General features: G+C 33.7%; 1 protein-coding gene across 1 annotated transcript in view; it reads left to right on the top strand.

Annotated features, from left to right (window-relative positions):
* Positions 1-25,533, top strand: part of brsk2a (BR serine/threonine kinase 2a) — a 223,527-nt gene that overhangs the window by 149,450 nt on the left and 48,544 nt on the right. Inside the window, 5 exon segments of the mRNA XM_058766524.1 lie at positions 335-475; positions 9,287-9,403; positions 18,666-18,699; positions 18,818-18,886; positions 21,699-21,845. Coding sequence (XP_058622507.1) covers positions 335-475; positions 9,287-9,403; positions 18,666-18,699; positions 18,818-18,886; positions 21,699-21,845 — 508 coding nt within the window.

Below are 25,533 nucleotides of genomic sequence, written 5' to 3'. Positions count from 1 at the left end.
GTTAGCAACTCCATTTGTTTGTCCGAGTGAGCAACAGTAACTAAGGGGGGGCGGGGCTTACCGATAGGTCAATTGCAAGTATGTCATGGCCTGAATTTGGAATAACATGCTAGCATACTACCTTAATATTTTTTGTTCATTTTTATATCTAAGAAGTAGTATGCAAAGTCTGCTATTCCAAATTCAGCCATGGTTCATCGTACACAAAAGGATGCCGACTGTTATATAAAACAAAATCTGGCTCATCTGTATGTCCTGCACAAACTCCCCGTTTCATTAAGAATAATGTCAGGGTCTATAATGTTATTTCTCTCGGTCTTGTTTCTGTTTGCAGGTATTTGGTTTTAGAGCACGTGTCGGGTGGAGAGCTGTTTGACTATCTGGTAAAGAAGGGCCGATTAACACCCAAAGAAGCTCGAAAGTTCTTCAGACAGATCATCTCAGCTCTGGACTTCTGCCACAGTCACTCAATATGGTGAGTGTGACCAGTCATTCCTGAACATGTTAATGTGTTTCAATGAAAATCATTATGGTCGTGTTCTCAGATTGAGGCAATTAAAGCAATAAGCCACTACAGACTGTGCCGAGATCTCTTTTTGTGGCAAGAGTGCTTTCTTTCTTTCTTTCTTTCTTTCTTTCTTTCTTTCTATCATCTATCTATCCATCTATCCATCCATCCATCCATCCCCAGTCATTCATTATCTATCCTGGTAGCTATCTGTCCATCCATCCATCCATTTGAGTACAGTACAAACAAACAAGGTGCTACACAAACAAGTCAAAAAGGTGAAATTTATTAGGGTTGATATTAATAATTAATTATTTTGATTTGTTTGTTTGTCTCGTCATTTTTTTATTTTATTTTTGTTGTTGGGGACATTTGGTCTCCAAACTTAATCCAAAGGTATTACACAAACAAGCTGGGAATGTGTTCCTGAATTAGGGTTGAAATGTTCTGAAGCAGATAGAAAACACAAAAGAAAAGCTGATCCTAACACAAAACCTCAGCAATGCGTCCTAAAAGTCAGTCCAGCCTAGTTTTTCCCACCTTTTTCACACTTAATAGATTAGAGGCGACCGGCAAGCTGGCGAGAGCTCTTCCCTCTTGTGCTCGTTAAATTCATATTCATACCCCGGGGCTTTCGATTATAACCATATCAAGATATCAGACTCAAGCTCTTTTTTCTCTCAAAAGACGTCTGAGGAAAGGCAAAGCAAGGCATGTCAAGACTCTTATAGTTTCTCTTCTTGATTTATGATCAGAGTCCTCATCTGAACTGCTTTTTGGATGTGATATTTCCAATTTGCATGTCCAAGTGATGATTGAGTGACACGTTTTGTGTGTTGCCAGGCTATTAATTATATGCCAAAACAGCATGACCACAATAGTTGAAGACAAAACATTTTTTTTTTAATCAAAAATGGAGAATTGAACTGTGTTCATGAGCTTCTTGATATCTTTTCACACATCAGTGGCTTTTGCACGTTTTAAACCAAAAACTGCAGCGTAAGCGCATTTAATTTGACAAAATATCTGAAGCCGTTATTTCTGTAAGCTGGTATTTTCGTTTGTTTTTGATAATTGGTCCTGTTTGGTTCACTGAAGCATAAAACAGGGTTATGAAAATTGAAAAAGGTGAGGGCTTAACCGACGATGTATAATGATCATGTTCTTTTACAAACATCATTAGCAAATATTGACTTCTGAACCACGTCATCAGCTTTAATCGGGGCTTTTGTTTTTGCAAATGCCTTGTTGCACTGAAGCAAACTTCGGACAAATAGCGTGAAATGGACTTTAACCCTCATAAATGCACTTATGCTGCCTTCAAGACCTTCTGCGAAGTTCCTGCTTACGATAAATTACGACATGATGTGCGTTAAAATGATTTTGGTCGAATCCAAATGGAACTTTCTCTATTTTTTTCCACCTACTGCCAAATACTTTTTAATGCTAATGAGACAAAATGCAAAACGAAGAGCAAAGGATGGTCATTAGAGAATGATTTTCTGCGAGTTCTTCATCAACAGTATATAACCTCTTTATCATCAGTACCAATTAGGTTCTGGTATGATTTTGCCTCAGAAAACCCCAGAAATCTTCAGTTTCCTCACTGCTAATGAAGACATTCCCTTACAAAAGCATAGCATTCAGGAAGCCCCGTGGCAAACTTCTGGCAGTGCCACAAATACATTTTCCGAGGGTTATGGTGCCATTCATGTGCTCTCATCTCGGAAATATGATCATTCAGACAACGGTGACTTGAAGGCAGAATCTTTGCTTTGAGCTGCAGCTCTGAAACACTGACACTTGGATAAACGAGCAAATCCTCTTATTTAATGCGTAAGAGTGATATCAAGCTGATCTATTTAGAGATAAAAGCGAGGTATTATGGATAATCGGTGTATCACTGTGGGTTTTTTACGCCACACACGTACTACATTTGCATTTGTGTGCATCCATATTACTGCCAAGAAGAAAGAATTGCCTCAGAAAAAGTAGTGTGGTGATACCGTGGTACTTTAACGGTACCAGGTGGTAATACTGTTGTACCATTTCTTTTCTTTTCTTTTTTTGTTTTTTTAGATCAATTTGTTTTATTGATTTTGCATAGAGTCATACACAATTGTCCAAAATCTTCTTCACAATAAGCAGAACAAGCTGACCTTTTGAAACCCCTCTAGAATCTTTCTGTTATAAACACACACCATCATGCACACCATGTGGGTGTCATATATGATGAATGGCAGCCACACACTGATCTCAGATCAGCAATAAAGCTCTCTTTTGTGCACCTTTAGTGTGTCTGCTGAGCCTCACAGACTCTTGTCTTGCCGTCTCTGGTCCCTGCTTCATTTCTCAGAGCTGCAGGCCTCACGCAGAGCAGCAGTAGGGCAGTATGCTGCAGCAGCCATGAGAAATGTCCCTGTCATGCTGTCACACTTCCCCGGCTGTTTGCTTACTTCATATGTGACTGAGAGCCGCCCGGCCCCTCTGATCTCATGCTGGGACAGTCAGCAGGGGATGATGGGAGAAATACCCACCCAGTGTTCTCGTTTTACACTTCTGTCCTTTCCCATTTCATTATTCGTCTCACAGTTTGTCTTGCAATCTGTCTTTTCGTTGTATGTCTTTTCTTTATTGTTCTCTTTGCCTACAAACACAGCTTATATATTATAATTTCCAAAACCTGCTTAGACAGCATTTTAAGGCATCACAGGTGTGTGTGACGGCTGGTCCAAATGGTAGGCAGCATATTTATGCTTAAGTATGTGCATTAATTACGCTAATTAACCATTGTATGCATAATTACAATAATTTTCACCTCCATTTTTCACATTTTTTGGGTTAATTGATACTTTATGGTGATATAAATATTAATTGTGCAATGATGGAAAAATGTGCCCATTGTGACATTTCTGCAAAACTCCAAAAACATACATACAATTAATTGCAGTTTCCAATTGAAGTGAACACTAGTGGCAGTGAAACACCAACAACTTTTATTCCCTTTCACACAAATTATGATTACAATGGCAGATAGCGATTAATAAAGTCTTACTTTAGGGAAGTTTCTTGCACAATAGTATGTTATCACCTGAAAACAATAACCATAGTGCATGATTTGTAAACTAATAATAATGATGTTTGAATCATGTAAAAGCTTCATATGTATGGCTTTTCTTATGTAGTAAACTTGCTCTGTAGCGCACCTGGTACAGCAACACTTGTGATGTGAAGTGCTCTGGTACGAGTCCTGTTAACCACAATAAAAGATCTCAAAGACTTGTAGAAGCAAGTTAACATAACATGGTTGCTTCAGCAAAAACATTTTTATCTCATGTTTTCCACAATTGAGCATTAACATTTTAGCGCCACTCATTGAACATTTCATTTAAAGTGTCAATAGACATTATTCACTCAATTTAAAAATATACTATTTTCCCCATTATTTAGTGTTGTGTATGCTCAATAGAGTATATAGGTATGTTCACACTTATTTGACAAAATTTTGCAGGTGATTTCCAGTCATTTAAATAGGAATCTGCACAATTGAGAGTTTCACTTGAGGGAACGCTATTGGTCAAACTACTTTTCAGTCATTATCTTCTGCAAGTATGAAAACAATAGGAAAACAAAGCCAAAACCCAGACATAGGCAATTTAGAAATCCCAAACAGGACATGTCCAGGAAAAATAAGACGTTTGGTCCTCCTACACACCTTATCATGTTTTTAGCATAGCAACATGCTAACGTCAAACTCCATTTGAATCCATTGCGTCAAGGGCTGTTTGCCGGTCCTGCTTTATAAGTCAGTGACTTTTAAGGTTCCATTTCAGTTTTGGAACAGAGCACATGTTCTATACCATTGAGCGTCCACACATATTCTCTCATGAAATATAGGCCTTTTATTAAATGGGTGCTGTTTTTTTATTGTGATTGACAGATTGACATGGCAATTCGAAGCATGAACGTTTAAAGACGTTTTAATTGCTGAAGGCTGACTGCTCATTCAGTGTCTTTCTGTCCACCTACGAAATCGTCCTTCTGGAGCTGCTAGACATGAATATTCCTCCAAATATACCTACTAATAGAGTCCATGTGTGACAACAGCTGTCAGACAAAGGATATACATATATAACAAGCAGTCTGTCTGAAAGGAAAAACGCACCCAATCCATTTTTACTGATTCTTCCTATATTGACTCACTTGACACTCAGAAATAACGGCCAAATATGAAGATCTGTATAGTAGCACCCCCCTCAATCCCTCAGCGGTAATAAGAGTCACAAGGAGATTGTTTAAGAAATCTGAAATCAGCACAAATGCACTTTCTTCTGTTATTTGACTTTCTGAGTGCACAACTGTGTTATAAGGTTTTTATGTGCCACTAGAGAATGTTTCGAATGAGATCTCGACTCTTGTAATGGTTTTGTAGGTTGCCACTGTGTTGGATCCCTACTGTGAAATCCCAGCTGTCGATTCAGGGAATGTGTGGAAAACTGTCAGTGGTAATGGATGATAATCATCATGTTTGGCTTTTGGTGGAAAAATACAATCACTTTTGTCTTGCTGTCAAAATGCATTAGTTTGTTTCTTCATAGTATTTGGAGAAATGTAGCATTGAATCACTTGCTCACCAATGGATGCTCTGCAGTGAATGGGTGCCGTCAGAATGAGAGTCCAAAAAGCTGATAAAAACATTACAATAATCCACAATCCACACCACTCCAGTCCATCAATTAATGACTTGAAAAGTGGAATACCGTGTGTTTGTAAGAAACAAATCCAGATTTAATATGTTTAACTTTCGACATTTAACCATCGCTTCTGTGCATATTTCTCTCCTGATTCAGGCAAGATGGCTTTTTTCATTGGAGAAAGTGTTCTTATGGATTACAGACTCGTAAACTAAAATTGTGTAAAAAAAAAACCTTTGTTTCTTACAAACATGCAGCTTTTTGCTTCACAAGATGTTAACTGATGGACTGGAGTGGTATGAATTACTTGTGGATTATTCTGATGTTTTTATCAGCTGTTTGGACTCTCATTCTGACGGCACCCATTCACTGCAGAGGATCCATTGGTGAGTAAATGATGTAATGTTACATTTCTCCAAATCCTATACTATACAAAACAAATTCATCTACATCTTGGATGGCCTGAGACTGCAGAAATTGTCAGCTAATTTTTTGGTGAACTATGCCTTTTAAAAAAAGTGGTACATGATTTGATTTTATCTATTGGGAATGGATTGGATCATAAAAGTAAGCATTCCTAGAGTTTGCAGTTAATTGTTGCACCACTGGCACCTGTTGGTTAAAACTAATAGTCCTCTATTTTGCACCTGATACAAATGCATGATGTCATAAGTTGTGGGCGGAGCTCCGTGTCACCCTTTACAGAGGATCTTCGAATTTTGTAGTATGTCACTGAGTGGAGAAAGTTTTCTTGAGCTCAGTGTGGACTGAGAAATTGTGCACGTAATACCAGGAATGCGCATTAAGAAAGTAAATTAGCCAACATTAAATAGCCAGCATGCAGAAAAGTCAAAGCACCACTAAACATGTATACATGTTCTGTAATTAAACTCTCTCATAAGTAGACCGCTGTGAACAGCATGCGATTAAGATAGCTAATGTACTACTGCATGTGCCACCTGCTGCTCTTTACATTACAATAATGTAAAGCTTGTTTGAGTGCTAATTGGGCCAATTTATTTCTTTATAATTATGTTCATTCACTTCACTCATTTAAAAATGTATTCTTTTATTGTATTCATTCATTCAAAACAATCAGTTTATTTAATCATTAGTTAAAAAATATTTTCTCATTAATTTTAGTTGTTAATTCTAATAATTAATAATAATATGAATAATAATATTAATAATATTTGTTCATTCGTATTTTTTTATTTCAGTCATTCGTTCATTCACTTAAAATATATTTAATAATTAATTGTTTTAAAACTACTGTTCATTCATTGTATTCATTCATTAATTCATTTATTGTTTAAAAATATTTGTTAATTTATTTTATTCATTTAAAAATATTTTGTTCATTCTTTTAAAAATTTTATTTCAGTGATCATTCACTCTCAATGTTGATTCGTTTTATTTATTCAGTAATCCATTGCTCGTTTATTTGATTTTATTTATTTATTTGATTTATTCATTCATTCAAGAATATTTGTTCATTCATTTCCATTCATTCAAAACATTTATTTGATTTAATCATTTATTCATTGAAATGTACTGTTTGTTTATTTATTCATTTATTCATTCATTCATTTTTAATCATTTTTTCATTTTCTTTATTTTTTTTAGTTCATTTAAAATATTTGCCCATTCGTTTTATTTACTAATTTAGTCATTCATCCATTCCAGACATTCATTCATTCTTTCATTCATTCTAATGAGCTGTTTTATTAAATATGACAGCCTAGAGAAGATGTGAAGGATGGCTTGGTTTCAGAAATGAAGTTGAGTTTAAACTTCTGTCGTCTGCAGATAAGCACCAAAACACAACACATCAACTGGCATGACCCAGCAGGCCACGTTTCCCACCATGTTTGTATTTATAATAATAAATACAGCAATCCTTCGACGTGCAGATGCTAAACAGATACTCTTTATTAGGTTTTTATAGGAAGAAACACTTCAGCCAGAACTGTGGTTTTGATTGTAACCATAAAAAATATATTAAGCATTATTTAAATGCAGATCTCTATCAGCAAACAACATGTGCGTTACAATTTTAAACTATCACTGGGCCAATAAATATGCAATTTAAGAACTCATGGCGGACTGAGGGAAACATTTGGTGCTTCAGCGGCAAATACAAACCTGATACTATCAAAAGCCAAACTAACAGCTCGATTTGCCCCGTTTCTCCATTAACCTGCAGACCAGAGGCATTGAAATTAACCTCACCGCTCTTCGATTAGGAAAATATACGGTCAGCCGCTGATCATATCAACAAACAGTTTCTGTTCAGGAGAGATTACGACATTAAGATGTCAGCAAGTGACTTTAAAGAGCCGTTATGGATGTTGCCGGTGTGACAGCTAATAAACCCTACCTCTGCAATTTGTCCCATGAACGTCATTGAGGCGTAAATCTCTTCATACTTTTATTAGCCCATGTGAGATTCGGGTTCATAAATGTGTTTGTGTGTTCATTTTATGTCCATTTGGAGTGACACGGTCACTCTAAATTTTTTTAGACTAAAAGTTACATTTCTGTAGTAGACAACTCTATAATCTTTTATGTGATGAAGTGAACATCTTGCAAAGTAAAGAAAATACATTAATATAGACACACATTAACAATTATCAATTAAATATCAATGATATTGAGAATCAATGAGGATCAATTAAAAATACCACACAACTCTACAAACAGCTAACAATGAATCAGCACACAGCAAAACCAAAAATCTTGCATCAGTAATCGCATAAATTATTCACATTCTAAAATCTAAGTTTGTTCAGACAACTTTGTTAGGCTAATTTACCTGAAATTGTGTAGACTAGATTTGTTTGTTTTTTTCAAAATTTTTTTCTTCTAAATATGTGTTAATCTGAGATGTTATTTTTTAGCCATGTTTTTCACAATTTATGTATTTATTTTGTTACATTTAAACATTCAAAACATGCTTTGTTTTGCATTTTGTCTTTTTTTTTGTCATTTTGCTTTGCTCTGTGTTTGTTGTTTTGCTTTTGTTTTGTGTTATTTTGCCTTGCTATTTTTTTTTAATTGATTTGATTTAATTGATTTGCGTTTTGTTGTTGTTGTTCTGCCTTGCTTTTTGCTTTATTTTTTGTTTTGTTTTACGTTGTTTTGTTTTGCTTTTTGTGTTTTTGTTTTGCATTGTTTTGCCTTACTTTGTTTTGTTGTTTGTGTTGTGTTGCTTCATTTTTTGTTTGTTTTTTGCTTGTTTAGTTTTTTCTTTGCTTTGCTTTTTGTTTTTATATTTATTTTTATTTTGTTTTGCACTGTTTTGCCTTGCTTTGTTTTTTTGTTGTTGTTTTACTTTGTTTTGTGTTTTTGCCTTGCTTTTTTTTTTCTTTTTTTTTGCATTGTTTTCCCTTGCTTTTTGTTGTTTGCTTGTGTTGTTTTGCTTCGTTTTTTGTTTGTTTTTGCTTTTATTTGCTTTCCTCTGCTTTTTGGTTTTATATTTGTTTTTCTTTTTGTTATTTTGCTTTGTTTTGTTTTGTTGTTGATTTTTACTGTTTTGCCTTACTTTGTTTTTTGTTTTGTTGTTTGTTTGTGTTTTTACTTTTTTTTTTTTTTTGGTTTTTAGTTTTTTTGCTTTGTTTTGTCTTGCTTTGATTTTTTGTTTTGTTTTTCCTTTATTTTTTTGTTTTGTTTAAATTTTTTTCACAACACTTGTTTCTTTTTTTTACAAAAAGTCTTTAAAAATGTCATCTTGCTTCACACAGTGAAAAGTGGGGCAGCAAATTAATTGAGAGAAAGTTTTGAATTTAATTTCTATGGTTGGAAGCTGCTAATTCATGTCCGCCTGTGGTCAGCTGAGCACTTAACATCACACGCTGACACATCTGTCACGACAGGCTCCCACAGGCTCTTGTAGACTAGTGGTGCTGAAAGAGAGAAACAGAAGAAACAGAGATAATTGAAAAGCATCTCATTACAAGTTCAGGGACGCAACTAGTCTAGCTGATACAAGGCCAAATATACTGTAATATGCAGTGTTACTGTGAGAACTCAAGCTGCAGTTTTCACATCTCGTTTTTCTTCTCCTTCATTTGCTCTTGTACAGTCACAGGGACCTGAAGCCGGAGAACCTGTTGCTGGATGAGAAGAATAACATCAGGATAGCAGATTTCGGCATGGCATCCCTGCAGGTGGGAGACAGTCTGCTGGAAACCAGCTGTGGGTGAGTGAAACCGAGTGTCATTATATCACTAATGATCAGGACAGTCAATGCCTTCAGCTCAGACTGAAAATCTTTAGGTCTAAATTTAAGATTGATGTAAATAAGTTGCATATAAAAAATGTCTGTCCAATTGGATTACAGTTTAAAGGGGTCATATGATGCGATTTCAAGTTTTCCTTTTTCTTTTGAGTGTTACAAGCTGTTTGTGCATAGATAAGATCCCTGAAGTTTCAAAGACTAAAATCTCAAAACCAAAGAGATATTCTTATAAAAGTTAAGACTCGACCACGCCCTCCTAAAACGGCTCATTTAAACACGCCTCCACATGTCTACATCACTGTGTGGGAAGATTTGCAAAACGTAAAATTTGCCCAAACGTATACGCAAAGAGAGGGGGCGGGACTTTTATTCTCGCTGTAGGATGGTTGCTGCCGCCGGCGCCATGTCGTGGAGACGCTGTGCTTCGTTGTGAAAGCGAAACTACTTCGTTTGGGCTTCCAAAAGAGGACACAACTAGAAATCAGTGGTTAAGTTGTATTTACAACACTGTTCCAGAACAGTTCAACCCAAATATTAGAGTGTGAGCAGCGCATTTTACAGAGGACTGGTTCCTTAACCTGGGAGTAGCCTGCCAGCTGTCAAGGATGTTTAAAAAAATTATAAATATAAATCAATTTAAAAAATTTAAAATAAAATAAACAGTTAACTGTAATACTCACACAGCGAAAAATAGGGCAGCAAATTCATTAAGAGAAAGTTTGCTGATTCTAAGCAATTTGTATGGATTTTATATATGATAATTGAAATAAAATCATATGAATGCAATGGGAAATATTTCTGTAACCATGATTTTGTTTTATTCTGTAACTAATTTAATTTGCTGCATCGCATTTTGTTAGTTTCTTTATGTTAAAACTCTGTAATTCAAATGAAAAAAAAAAGTGCAATTCAAATACATAAATCTTAAATTTAAGCCTAAATATTTCACTCTTTCGGGCCAAAATATCTATTTTCAATGTACTCCAGAGTTGCCTGTAGCCATGAATGAATGTAGGAAATGAAAGCACATCACGGCAGAGTCACAAACGCATTTGTATTTGTGTCAAATTATATTATATATTGTGATTACACTTATTAGGGTCTTTCTAGATGTTTGTATTTTATTTTGTTCTCCTGAACTCCAGTTATATTGCTAATTAAGCTTTCTTGGTTGTAATTCAGTTCTTCATAAGCATTTTCCATCCTCTCTCTGACCCACATTAAACAGGTTTTTGCTACTGTACCTTTAAGACTTCAATATATGAATTGTGTCTCTTATGATTGGCTTTTTTATGATTGGTCTGTTATGATTTTTTATTTTTTTTTATGTGAAATGAGTAACAGCATCTCTGCAAACTGTTGGGACAGACTAGCAAGGAGCTTTGTCTTGAAGAGTGAATATTCAGTATTTTTGATTCAAACGAGCAAAACATATCCTGTTTTTCATCATTATAAATGTACATCTTTAACTCATGAAACTGTCACAGTCTGCATCACATATCAGCTGCTTATTTTATTTCATCTAAATTGTGAACTGTCAGAAGTAGTTACTAATTAGGCAGATCTCATGAAAACTTTCCAGAAATGTCTGCTACATATTTCATCACAAAATCAACCTAATAAATCTTGTGTAGTGAAAAAGCAGCTTATTTTAGGACCAGTAATATATATATTTTTTTTTTTCAATGTTCTCATTTTTTGCATAATTTGTGAAAATACATAAAACTACTGGTTCTATGTAGACTATGTTTTCTTTATGCAAAGTATGATTTATCACAGCAGCACATTACACTGCTCATTCTCAGCAGTCACTGGCTTTATCTCATCGGTAAATGATGGAGGACTAGATGTACAGCTTCAAACATTAATCACTTATTCATTCAAAATTTAAATAAATGAAAACTTACTTCTCAAAAACATACACTGCCATTCCAAAGTTTGTGGTCAGTAAGATTTTTCATCTATCTGTGCGTGTGTGTGTGTGTGTGTGTGTGTGTGTGTGTGTGTATATGTATGTATGTGTATATATATATATATATATATTTAATAGTTTTATATATATATATATATATATATACTGAATAGAAAATTAATTAAAATGTATAGAAAATGTAATAATAATAATAATAAAAATGTCAAAAACACACAACTAAATTAGTAAATTTAACTAGAATTAAAGTGGAAAATGTGTAAATAAAAACTATTTCAAAATATTAATAAAAATGATAGTAAAATCTCTATATCTTCATACTAATCATACTAAATAAAACTGGTAGAAAGTCCAAAAGAACATAATTTATTTGAAAAAGAAATCTTTTGTAATACTGTAAAAGTCTTTAATTTCACTTTTAATCTATATAATGTATGCTTTTTTCGAATAAAAGTATAAATTTCTTGGAAAAAAAGAAAAAGAGTGGTGTCATTTAGAAGTATTTCAAAATACACTGAAAAAAAATGATTCATTGAATTTACTAAAAAAAATGTAAGGTAAGTGGATGCAATCAATGTATTTAGCTACATTTAAATAAGAACATTTAGTTGACTAACTTTATTATTATTTTTTTTTAATGTAGCTAAAATAAATTGTTTTTCAACCACTTACCAAAAAAAAAAAACATGTACGTAGTTTAAGTTTTTTAATTCTTTGCGTTGCTTTTATTCATAAATGTCCAGTTGAGTTTAAAAAATGTGCACTTGGGAAGTCAATCATGTGGAAGCAACCAATGAACTTTGAGCTGAATTGTATGACCCGCCCCCTCTGACATCATCAGCGCTCTCTTTTCTTCTCGTTTCATCGAGGCCTGGGCTGGAGAGATACGAGCATGACTCATTTATTGCCCTTCATTTCTTTTTTAATATCATTATTTCTCCTTTCAATAACTGACTTGGCCCCCCACATATGCCACAAAGCCTCTTGTCTTTCGTCAGTAGATGAATTTTGCCATGTTCGCCCGACCTTTAGGATTACAGCCAGCCGTGGCCATAGATTAAAGCTGAATCCAGGGAAATCAGCGGGCAGTTTCCGTACAGAGTCACCTCACGTTATATAATGAGCGCTCCGCTTACCGTGGGTCAGGAGCTACAGGACAGTCTCCTCGCAGCGGCGTGACTCAACATCTATCGGGATGAATCTGTGAATCTCCCATCAGCTCCGAAGCAGATCTGGGCTGATTCTGAACCCAGTGTCCTTGATGTTTTACAGTGACCCCACAACTCATGAAAGGGTTTATTTTGTGACAGTGTCTGGCTGACTGTACATTCAGTTTCTTATGTCTGTACATCACACAGATTTCTTAATACTTACACAGATGCTTAATAAATAAATACATACACGTGTTCACTTTTATGCAAACGGAGAGCACCTTTAGGGAGAGGCCGATGTTTGGTTGTTTGTTTGTTTGTTTGTTTGTTTGTTTGTTTGTTTATTTTTATTTGCTCATTTAAAATAATTGTTTATTCAAACATTCATTCTTTTAAAAAACTTTTATTTGTTTTTATTATATTGTTCGGTGATTTATGTGTAATGTTAGTTTTATTTATTTGTTCATTTAAAAACATTTATTCATTAATTTTATATATTTATTTTTATTTTATTCATTCATTAAAAATCATCTATTTATTCAATCCGTCACTCTTATAATTTTTGTTTTATTTGCTTGTTTTATTTATTCATTAATTTATTCATTATTAAAATTGTGCATTCATTCATTATTTTTAATTAATTAATTAATTAATTCAATCATTCATTCATTAATTCATTCATTATTTGTAAACATTTGTTCATTTTGTTTGTTTGTTAATTTAATCATTCATTTTATTTATTTAAAACTTTTTATTTATTTTTTCAGAATTCATTAAAAATATTTGTTCATTTCTATTTTTATTCATTTATTAATTCATTAGTTTGTTCATTCATTCATACATTTAAAAACTCATCATTCATTTTATTTGTTTATTAATTCATTAGTTTGTTTAAAAAGTCCATTCATTCATTCATGCAATTAAAAATTCTTAAATATTTTTTTATTCATTTATGTATTCATTCATTTGTCCCTTCATTCATTTCAAAATGTTTTGTTCATTCATTCATTCATTCATTCATTCATTTTTAAAAAGGTCATTCATTTTATTTGTTAATTAATTAATTTGGAAAGTTTATTCATTCATTCTTTCATTCATTCAAAAATATTTGATATTTATGATTTGATATTTATTTAATCACTGATTCTTTTAAAAAAACATGTTAATTCATTCATTTATATATTCATTTATATGTAAATTATATATACAATTATTAACACACACACGCCAGATGATTCCTTATTCGTGTAATGTGATTTAGCTCACATTAATAAGCACCTTTTTATCCAAATTGTTATGTAGATACATGACAGATAGTGACTGTGTAACCTGAAACAGCCCCACTTTGGCTTAGTATCTGACCTACACTCTCGAAATAATACATGCTTTATTGATTCAGAGCTTCATGGATGCCTTCCGCTGGAGTTTATGGTGTTTATTGTCATATCCCTATTACCACGCACTATTTTGGCTTAATGATCATTGTACATCGTACCAAAAAGAGACATTTGAACCCATAAGTCTGACGGTTCGCCCACCCACATCAGTTATGAGGCATCTCATATCTGCCTGTCAATGGTTGACGTGTTTTGCAGAAATGAGCGAGGAAATGAGCTTTAGCAAACAGCTTGGAGTAGATAAATGATCTGGCACCACGCACTGCAGGGGTCCTCCATAAACTGATCCCTTAATGGCTGTATTTTTATCTCTAATTTGCCTTCCTCATCAACATAAACAATGAAAATATTTTACGGCCTTAAAACATCTGATTCGTTTTGATCCCTGCGACTTAACGCACCTGCTACCGAGGGAAACACTGAAATGCTGCGATCGTTACGCCTTCAGAATCTACATAAGTAAAAGTCCCTCGAGGCTAATGTGTTGAGGACAGTGATTTTTGAGTTCAGAAGTTTGATGTTTACTGAACAGATTCAGCAATGTTTTTTTATAAAACACATAATGGCAGCTGCATGTTAGAATCAATAAATTCACCAGTCCGAGAACTGACTTATGAATTATGAAAAACACTTTTTTTGTGATGCTTATTTGTAGAGCAGTCTGGAAGATACCATGTGCTTTTTAACTCTTATCTGAGATAAAGTCAGAATTATTACGCCATTCTACTCTTTCTCTCGGAGTTGTCCATGAATATAAAAGCTTATTTCTGCCATGGGATAAAAAATAAAATAAAGTAATTGTAATATTTTATCTCACAATTATCAATTAATCAGAATTCTCAAATTTTTCTCAAATTTTCAAAATGTAAACATTAACTTCCGATTTGGACTTTTTTTCTCTGAATTCTGAGATTGCATCCCTCAATTCTATTGTTTTGTTAAAATTTGAATGCAGTTTTATAATTCTGACTTTTCTCCTCATGATTGCATCTTTATATTTCACAATTCACACTTTTCTTCTCAAAATTGAAAGTAGCAATTTCTGAGTTCATAAAAAATTGAAATTGTGAGCGATAAACTCACAATTTCAAGAATTACAAAATGTAAAATATAAGCTCGTAATCAAGAGAAAAAAGTCAGAATTGTCAGATGCAATTACCTTTTTTTGTTTTTGTTCTGTGGTGCAAACAAAATAACAGAATGATGAAAAGTACTGTAAACTCAGAATTTAGAGAGAAAAAAAATCAGGATTATAAGATGTAAACTTACAAGTACAAGTTTATAATTTGTAATTGTGAGATATAAACTCGCAATTAACTGTTTTATTTATTTATTTATTTTTATACTTGTATACTTATATTTTATTATATGGCAGAAACAAGCTTCCTTACATGAAGGTCTTCCTCCTACGTCTCCACATCATCTCTCGAGCTTTTCTCTTGACGTTTCTAGTGTTTCTGTATGCAGTGGAGTTCTTCAAGTTGAATACATTAGATGATAAGCCAAAGCTCTCACTAACAGGATATTCATATTTGCATAGGCACACGCTTGTGAAGGTATTCGAGGGATCATGGGAGATGCTGACAGCTCACTGAGAAACTCTCCAAATAATATGATTAACTCTGAACGTGCCTATTTATCTCTGCAAAAACACGTTCACACTTGCGTCGATGGGAAGAGCGTTATGCGCAGATGCACAACACTGTTGTAGAAGAGGATTTGTCAAGAAAGATTAATGGAGACAGGATGTCAGCTGGTGAAACAGGAAGTACCGTCAACATTTTGTGACCCTAATTACTCTGGGAAAATGTTATCGTCTTCTTTAGTGTATCTTTGTCCCTCCAACCAGATCTTGATATTAATCATTCTGAGCAAACAGTATCGCACGTCACGGATCAGTGTAGATGGGAAACGTCTGCTGAAATTCAGAGCGATTTTGCTTCGGGGAATTACAGCTTGTCTTCTGTGGTTTTATGTTTATTTGACAGAAATAGTATAGTGATTAAAATGATTGAAAAGAGTTTAGGAGATGTTGCAGGTCAGACTCGAACTACTGTCATCTCATTGAGCACCACAGCTGTGATGTTTTAATGTAATTTTCAATTTGATTTCATATATAGTACATTGTTTCAACAATTTTTAAAATTCTTTTTTTTTATGATATTGTTTTAAAAATTGTTGAAATATATTGTGTATATAATTTTTTAAATAATTGTGTGTATGTGTCTGACTGTCTGTCTGTATCTATCTACACTGTTAGACATTTCAAAAGGTTTTTACAGTAACTTACTGGCAACTAGGATTTACAGTTGCAAACTGTACGGTTTTACAGTAAATTACTGTAAAAAAAAATTCATCAGTATACTACTGTAATTCATTCATTTTAATATAGATTTCATTAGATTTAATAATTTTTATATGAAATTAATTTTATTTTTAGCCTACATAGGTACTACTGGCATTCAGTTAAAACAGACACAATAATTACAAAATATCAAATTCTTTATTTAAAACATTGCATGTATAACACTTAAGAATACAGACTTCCAATGCTGGAACAGTGCATCTTCACCATTTCTCCTGTCTTAGGACGTTTTGCAGTGCATTATGTTGTGTCCTTTGGACTTATCCTCACAAAGAATCTTCAGGCAACAGAAACATAATGGGGGGAAAAAAGACAAGCAGCCAAAGAATACATAGCTATCTGCAAAACCCAGGTGCTGCTCCAAAACATGGCCTTTGCCTCTTTGCTCACCCTCCACTTTGTTAGTGACATAAATGTGTTCCCTGAAAAACAAGAAGTAGAAATAGCACACTTTTAAAAGGCATATAGAATATACAAATCTCTCAAAACCATAGTTGTTCTCTTACCATGAATTATCAGTCTCAGGGTGGCTGGCCTGCTCATGTCTTTCTCAATGCTTCATTGCAGTTGCCTTTAAAACACAAATACAAAAAAAATGCAGTAAATCTTAAATTCCATTAAAAAAATTAAAACAAACTGATTCTAAAATTAGAAAGGCAGCTAGCAAACTTGTTTAACCTAACTTTATCTAACATACGATTTTATTTTCTCAATAGGCTATTGGCCAACATTAACTACTAACTAACCTGAACAAAGTTTCACATTAGTTAACCTAATGTTAATATAAGATAAGCTTTGCTTGTTAAAAATAATTTTAATTCGGTAATTCAATAATCTGACAAAAGTCGTTTGAAACGACAGCGCAGTTTACCATGGTAAAGTTTGTACCGCCATGTTGACAAGTAAATGTTACTATGGGTTAAACTGGTGTGCAAAAATCTGACATAAACACACAGACAAACGTACACATATTTTTACCTTGCTTGCTGGTCTTATTCTCTCGTAAGGTGCATTGACACACAGCGCAGATGTTCTCCGGGAACTCTTCCACTCTCGCGGGTTCGTCCCCGGGAAAAACCCGTGGCGCGCTCCCGAGCTGCTTCCGTGTCTTCCTCGGACACAAGCTGTTGCGGCATTGTAGACACGGTGTAAGACAAATCGTGCCAATCCAAATGTAAAAAATTAGGAAAATAAAACAACCTCAATAGAATGGCACCAAAGACAGTAGTATCTCTGTATGTGGGGGTTTGACGTCGACGTTACAGTTATTTACTGTAAAGGGAAATTACAGTATTATACTGGGTGATATACAGTAAATAACTGTAGAAATTACAGAAATGTCTAACTACCTGTCTGTCTGTCTGTCTGTCTGTCTATCTATCTATCTATCTATCTATCTATCTATCTATCTATCTATCTATCTACAGTTAAGTCCATATATATTTGGACACTTGACACAATTTTCATACATTCTGGTGGCTCTGTAACAAACAAGATGAAATTGAAGTGCAGTTTTTTAAGCTTTAATTCAAGGGGTTGAACAAAAATATAAGATAAAATGCTTAGGAATTACAACCATTTTTATACACAGTACCCCATTTTTGTACTGCGAATCAGTACTTTTAAATTGTTTGTTTCAGTGAATCAGTTCAAAATATGAGTCCCCGAGAGGCTTTTTAAAAATATTTAATTAAAATTATATGGTGTGTTGTTACAGTGCTGCAAAAAATAAAAAATAAAATTCTCACGCTAAATATTGATTACATGTAATTAAATGTAAATGTTTTATAAAATTTTATTTTATATAATTTATTTATAATAAAAAAACTGGTAACACTTTACAATAAGGTTCATTAGTTATCATTAGTTAACAACATTAGTAAACATGAACTAAGAATGAACATTACTTCTACAGCATTTCTTAATAGTAGATAATGTTAATTTCAACATTTACTAATGCATTATTAAAATCACAATTTGTGTTTGTTAACATTAGTTAATGCACTGTGAACTAACATGAATAAACAATGAACAACTGTATTTTCATTAACTAACATGAACAAAGATTAATAAATAGTGTAATAAATGCATTGTTCATTGTTTGTTCATGTTAGTTAATACATTAAAACTATATACTGAGACATTTTGTATGGAAAACAATTACAATATTTTATTTTTATTGTAAAATTGCATTTTTACTGTATAATGTCTTGCTTTAAACATTTCAATGTACTTGGCAGCAAAGGCTGTTTAATGAAGGATAAAAACAGGGGAGGGGGGGCGATTACAAATATAAAATAATTAAAATAAGACAAACATATTGAGAGATGAATAGCAGTGATTATTGTGGGTAACTCAAGCTGACGTTGTCTCTTCACAGATCTCCTCATTACGCGTGTCCTGAAGTCATCCGGGTGAGTGTTGCCTGACTGTCAGACTTTCTGTTTGTGGAAGTAAACATGAGAACTCTGAATGTGTGACCTGGTCTGGAATCAGAAGGATTGCATTTTGACTTTGTCTTGTCTCTGTTAGGGAGAGAAGTATGACGGAAGGAAAGCAGACGTTTGGAGCTGTGGGGTCATTCTGTTTGCTCTGTTGGTGGTGAGTCACTCCAGACTTTACCTTACAGGAATAGTTCACCCAAATATAACATTTCTGTCAACAATTACTCACCTTCTTGTTGTTCTAAACTCATATGACTACATTTATTCTGATAAACATTAAATATTTAAAAATAAAATTTTAGTGTATGGAAAAGAGCAGCATCAACATGACAACTAAATATCTCCTTTTGGTAAAGGAAAGAAAGTCATAGAGGTTTGGCAGAATTTTCATTTTTGCATGAACTATATCTTGATTATGGCAAATATCTTCAGTTCGCTTAAATTGTGTAGAAAGACACAAAGATCATTCAAGCACATTGTATTATGTTGCTTGTTTTGACAGTGTGACGGATATTAAAGTTAAAACTCGCGCTTTCAGAATGTCATCAGCGATCCTTTTTCATCAGAAATGGTATTTTGTGGAAATGAACAGGCATATTTGAATGAAGGCTGGGAATTGATGTTTCTCAGTCCCAAAGACAATAAAATTTGGAGCAAGTATGGGACGCACCTCTGCACTGCATTATTAGCCGATTTTATTCAAAATGTTTTACCTGCGCTTCTGAACCGCAGCAATATCCCCGAGAGTTCCAGCTCATTTGAAATGCTCTTGTTCAATTTTGAGAGTAAAATTGAGACCCTTGAGTCTGAGAGGTTTATCTCTCCACACAGAGCCGCTGGCCTGCATTTTAAAGCCGAGCTGGTTTGTTTTTGACGTTCTAGAAATGATGATGACTGAGTCCTTTCTTCAGAGATCATTCAGTGACTTCAGAACAGACTTTTACATTCAAACAACCACTCAGGAACTTCAGCTCAACATTTCTTTGCTTTTCTTTGCTTTTTCTTTTCTTTTCTTTTCTTTTCTTGCGTCACCTCATCTTATCTCTTCTCTTATCTCCTCTTTTGTCTTTTTGTCTGCTCTTATTCTTGGTCTTGCCATATGGTTTTGTCTCTTATGTTCTCACGTGTCTTCTACTTTTCTCTACTTTTATTTTGCCTATTGTGTCTTTCATCTCATTTTCTCTCATCTCATGTCTCCTTATCTCGTCTCATTGTTGCCTCTTATTTTGTCTCATCTTGTTGCATCTTAGTTTGTCTTGTTTTGTTTGGTCTTGTTCGTTTTATCTCTTTGTCTGTTTTCTTTTCTCATCTCATTGAGTCTCATTTTCCGTCTCATGTCACCTCGTCTCGTCTCATTTTGTGCTTTTTTTCACATCTTATTGCCTCGTTTTGTTTGGTCTCGTCTCATGTTGTTTTGTCTCTTCTGTTTTCCTCTTTCATCTCATATCATCACATGTGAGCTTGCACTGTCTATTGACTTCTTTCATTTTGTCTTGTCTTATTCCATTTCATGTTGATCTTGTCCCATGTTGTTTTGTCTCTTTTCTTCCGTTTTCCTCTCTCATCTGATCTAATTTTGTCTCATCTCATGTCACCTTGTCTCATTTTTCTCTATTCTCTTCTTTGATTTTGACTCAACTTGTTGCGTCTCTTTCTGTCTTTCCTTATTTCACCTCATCTTGTCTTATTTTGTCTTGTCTCTTTTTTCATCTTTTTTTCTCATTTCAAGTAGTTTTTTCTTTTATTTTTCCATTTTCTTTCTCATCTCATCTCATCTGCATTTTATTTTATCTCAACTCTTGTCACCTTGTTTCATCCTGTCTCATTTTTGTCTCTTTTTTTCATTTAGTCTTCTTTTGTTTAGTCTTGTGTCATATTGTTTTGTTTCCTGTTTTCCTCTCTCATTTATTTTTTGTCTCCTCTCATGTCACCTCTCCTTTTTCGGTTTGTCTATTCTCTTCATTCGTTTTGTCTCATCATAATGCATCTCTTTTTGTCTTGTCTCATCTTGTCTCATTTATTGTATAATGTCACCTCGTCTCATTTTTGTCTATTCTCTACTTTTATTTTGCCTATTGTGTCTCATTCCATCTCGTTTTGTCTCGTCTCGTGTCACCTTAACTCGTCTCAGTGTTGTCTCTTATTTTGCCTCATCTCATTTTGTCTTTTGTTTGGTCTTGTTCCATATTGTTTCATCTCTTCTATTTTCCTCTCTCATCTAATTTCATCTCATTTTGTCTCGTCTTGTTTCTCCTTGTCTCGTCTCAATTTTGTGTCTTATTTTGGCTCATTGCATTTATTTTGACTTGTCTTGTTTCATCTAATCTCATTTTGTCTCTTCTCTTTTTTAATTTTGCCTCATCTCATTGCATTTCTTTTTGTCTCATCTGTCAGTGTCTTCATATCTCATTGTGTCTTTTGTCTCGTCTTGCGTTTGTTTTTCTTTTCTTTTCTTTTCTTTTCTTTTCTTTTCTTTTCTTTTCTTTTCTTTTCTTTTCTTTTCTGCTGAAGTTCATTCGGTCGTCCCTTTATGAAATATATATTGACCTGCTGTGGAAAGGCAGACAGTACCAAAACCAAAAATAAAATTGACTTCTGACAGACTGTGCTTTGGCAGACTGGCTCGATGCTGAATGCACAAAATCCTCTCAGATCCAAAGTGATTGGAGTGCATTTATGCTCTCGTCCTGTCTCTTTTGATTTTTTGTTATTCCTTTGTTTTGTTTTTCATCAGAATTGAAAATGAAACCTCATCAACCTCATTTGTAGCATGTCAGCAGTACCGACAGACCCCTTACATAAGAAAAAGTAGGGAAGCGAGAGTTATTACATGAAAATTTAGCATTTATGGGTCAATCCTCTGAGCACTTTTATTATAATTTGTTCTTCTTCTCCAGAAATCCTCATTTACTCAGAATTTCTCCTCAGACTGATGCATTTTCTTTTTGTTGTCTGTGTTTTTCTTTTAGGGGGCTCTGCCGTTTGACGATGATAATTTAAGAAACTTGTTAGAAAAAGTGAAGCTGGGTGTCTTTCACATGCCCCATTTTATCCCACCGGACTGCCAGAACCTTCTGCGAGGAATGATCGAGGTCGACGCCGGCAATCGGTTAACGGTAAGACATTTTCAGGGGGTTAGTTATATAACATCAGTTTTATACATATAAACGCTAGATTTAATTTCACTTTAATCCTAGTAAACGAAGTAATCACCAACTGTAACAGTAAAAGTAAGTATTGCAACTGACCAAAAAAGTGTCGCCACTTTGAGGAACAACTGATTAGTGCAAAACAAATTCAGTAAACATGTGCGACCTGCGTGTACAAAGTATGTGGGTTACAAAAATCGGTGTCCAGTACATGGACCCTCACTTACGCGTAAAAACCAAAGTATATTTTGGGCTTTAGACAATAACAAGTCGGACAATATGCTGTGGATCTTGTTCCTTTGGTTGCAGATGTCTTCTACATGTTTTCATGTTTGATTAATGTGATGAGATGCTAAATAAGATGTTAGTAGTTAGCAGTCAGAGAAAGGTAGGATTTTATTTTGAAAATGTGTTTCTCTGGGGTTTTCTGGCTCTCTTGTTTTGGATTCAGTGGGGAATCTTGATACTGTGACACGGCGATAAAGAGAAAGAGGGGTTTGAAATGTAAGTTTGATGTGCAGATAGTAAAGCTACTCGGACAGTTCAAAGGTAGTGCGTTTGTGTGTTTGGAGATCAGCTCGGCGTGTCCAGACACATCTGCTATCACTGTGACCTTTCTCTCCTCACAGAGGACGCAGATACTAAACAATAAAAAGCTGCTTTTGACTTGAATAAATGCTGAAATCAGAGTCCTTCTGGAGCTGATATCTGTCAGTTTGTCAGGCTGTGATTCACGTTTTGACAGAGAGACAGGGGACAGAATATTTGCTGAATTACTATAGAACACCGTTGAATCCAAATCAGGAACAAATCTAGGGTCAGATTTGCCTTTTTCTTGGTGCAAGGGTCAGGTCTCAGTTTGTCTGTCTTGCTAGATGAATCTCTTGAAACCTGTAAGGAACATCTGGTTTATTTTTCACCCCATAATCAAAATAAATAAATATACTGTATGTGATAAAAAAATTTCAAATAAAATTAATTAATTAATTATAATTATATATAATTATTGTGATGTGAATAAAAATTTTTATTAATTTGTAAAGTAATTATTAAAAACAATATATACATACCCATTTATTTATTTGTTTGTTTGTTTGTTGATTGTGGAAATATGTGAAAAATCTAATTTTACAATAATCATTAGAAGACAGAATCGCGATTCATATATGAATAGATTTTTTCATGCACCCCTAGTTTTGACGGCATGCCAACAACTCTTCCTCTTCTCTAAAGCAGCACAACATGGCCCCGCCCCCTTTTTTGCATGTTCCCGTGGGCGGGTTTATGTGGGTTTGTGACGTCACAAAACAGTCAGAGACTAACGAGTTACTTCCTGGGTTTGTGACGTCACAAACCCAGGAAGTAACTCGTTGTAGTCTCTACGAGCTGTTTTTGTAGCCATTAAACTGCCAGAATTTTAAAAGACATGCATTGAACTTTCAGCGTCGTAACTTTGCAGATATTGTTTATGCTCAAACAGCAACATTATTCACACTAACGTTAAAAAAAGTAAAAAATTAGCATATGTTTTTTTATTTATTATCACTCATTTTTATTGATCTTTTCCATTTTGGAAATGTTTAAAAAATCTAATTCTCAGTGTTGTAATTGAATAAAAGAATTATATGTAATTAATTTGTAAAAAAAAAAAAGTTATATAAAATAGCATTTTTATTTTTATCACATTTTTTACATTGGATTTTTATTTATTTTATTTTTTAATTACAATTTTCATCGTTTGAATGTGAATAAAAAATGTTACGGTATGTTATTAATTTGTAACGTAATTACATATGGTGCTAGTATTTGTCTTGCATTTAATTAATTTAGTTTATGCAATATTTAGTTTATGTTAAATTAATCTACTTTATTTAGTTTTAGTTTTAATGAGTTTAAAAAAAAAGGTTTTGACACATTAAGGGAATTTTAGGCAGAAAATGTGTCTAATCGTCATGAAACTAATGGTGTAAAGCAAAAAGGTTTTAGAAAGAGCATAATTCAATATTTATTCAATTTTTCCTTTTGATTTTTTTCCTGAAATGTCACAGTAACCTCGAGAAGCTGAGTTAGCTTTTGTTGTTCTTATGAAATCTGTTCTCTTTCCATGTGAGGCTCCTCCGTCGCGGTTACATCACACTTCTATGCAGACATTCACTCGCTCCGCAGGAAGACTGTCTCAAGACCGCGTTTCCATGGAGAAACAACTTAAACAGGAAGTGGAACTCTGGCTCCACATGAAAGTTCTGTATTAATATCTCCATTTTTCCCCCTAGACTACAAATGGACACTTTGCACAAGAGATTTCAGTCTCATTTTTTTGCTATTTCAGAAGAAAGATTCAGAGAAAAAGCTGTTAGTTAAAAGCAACCGAGCTGAGATCTCCTGCATGACAGTCGTCTCGCTGTAATCTCGCAGAACAAAGTTTCATGATCACGTCCCAAGTCTCGTTAGCTTGTTCTCGTTACCTTTTACGAGTGTGGCATTTTAATGAGTCACAGTGGCTTTGAAGGACAAGCCTGCAGGAAACACACGTCTTTAAGAGCACTGATGGAGTTTGATAGTGGCTGAATTGTGAAGAAAGACGTTGAAAAAATCAGCTTCGCAATGATTCATTTTCTCAATGCAAAATTCACAACAGACATTCCTGAAAATACCAGACAGCTGTTTCTTATAGCATATTGGAAATGGACTTTGTGGTAAGATATTATTAATAACAGATTGAATATGGATTTTAGTAATGAACTCTAATAACATAAACAGGCCTCAACAATATAAGGTACATCTACATATTACATTTGTTGATCACATTTTAATGTTTTGAAAAAGTAACCGTTTTGTTTTCTGTGGCATATTGAAACTAACTCTGTGGAAACTGTGAGAATGATTTGTGAATATTATTAAAGCATAAGTTCTGGGTTGGAAATATTTAATTAACTGATACTTATACTTAATATTTAATGGATATTTGACTTAATATTTAATTATTCATATTTTTCATTAAATTTAAATAAACTTATTTAGATAATAAACTTAAATAAATATATAAATAAACAAACATACATAATAAACATATCTATCTATCTATCTATCTATCTATCTATCTATCTATCTATCTATCTATCTATCTATCTATCTGTCTATCTATCTATCTGTCTATATTTTATTTATTTATTTCCTTCTTATTGCTGACCCTTAATAAATAGCCAATATATTATTGATTTCTTATTCAGAATGCAGTTCTGGACTATTTTTAGTTTTAAAATCAACCAAATCAAATATCCAATCTAGTTCTGGCATGAAGGTATTTAGTTTTCTGTCCATTTTTATTTATTTTTTCCTTTTGCATATTTTTCTAAAGATTTATGATGACAAAATGGTGTCCAACTTGCATTGGATTTAGTAAATAACCTCAATTTTAGTAATTTTAGTGCTTCAACTTCAACTTATTTCAGTTAGTTGCCAAGACAGCATTTATTTATTTATTTAGGTGTCAATTGTGCAAATATGTAAAAAATCTAATTCTCATTATATTGTGGATAAAAATTGTATGTTATAAATATGTGATGTGTGCCTTGCGACAGTATTCATGCCCCTTCATTTTTTTTTTGTCAAACTGCTTAAATTACTTTTTTTCCCACATCAATCTACTCCATAC

The sequence above is a fragment of the Onychostoma macrolepis genome, chromosome 25 (assembly GCF_012432095.1).
Source record: "Onychostoma macrolepis isolate SWU-2019 chromosome 25, ASM1243209v1, whole genome shotgun sequence".
In the NCBI taxonomy this organism is placed as follows: Eukaryota; Metazoa; Chordata; class Actinopteri; order Cypriniformes; family Cyprinidae; genus Onychostoma; species Onychostoma macrolepis.
Note: the sequence above shows the minus strand (reverse complement) of the source record. Positions and strands in the feature narration are given on the sequence as shown.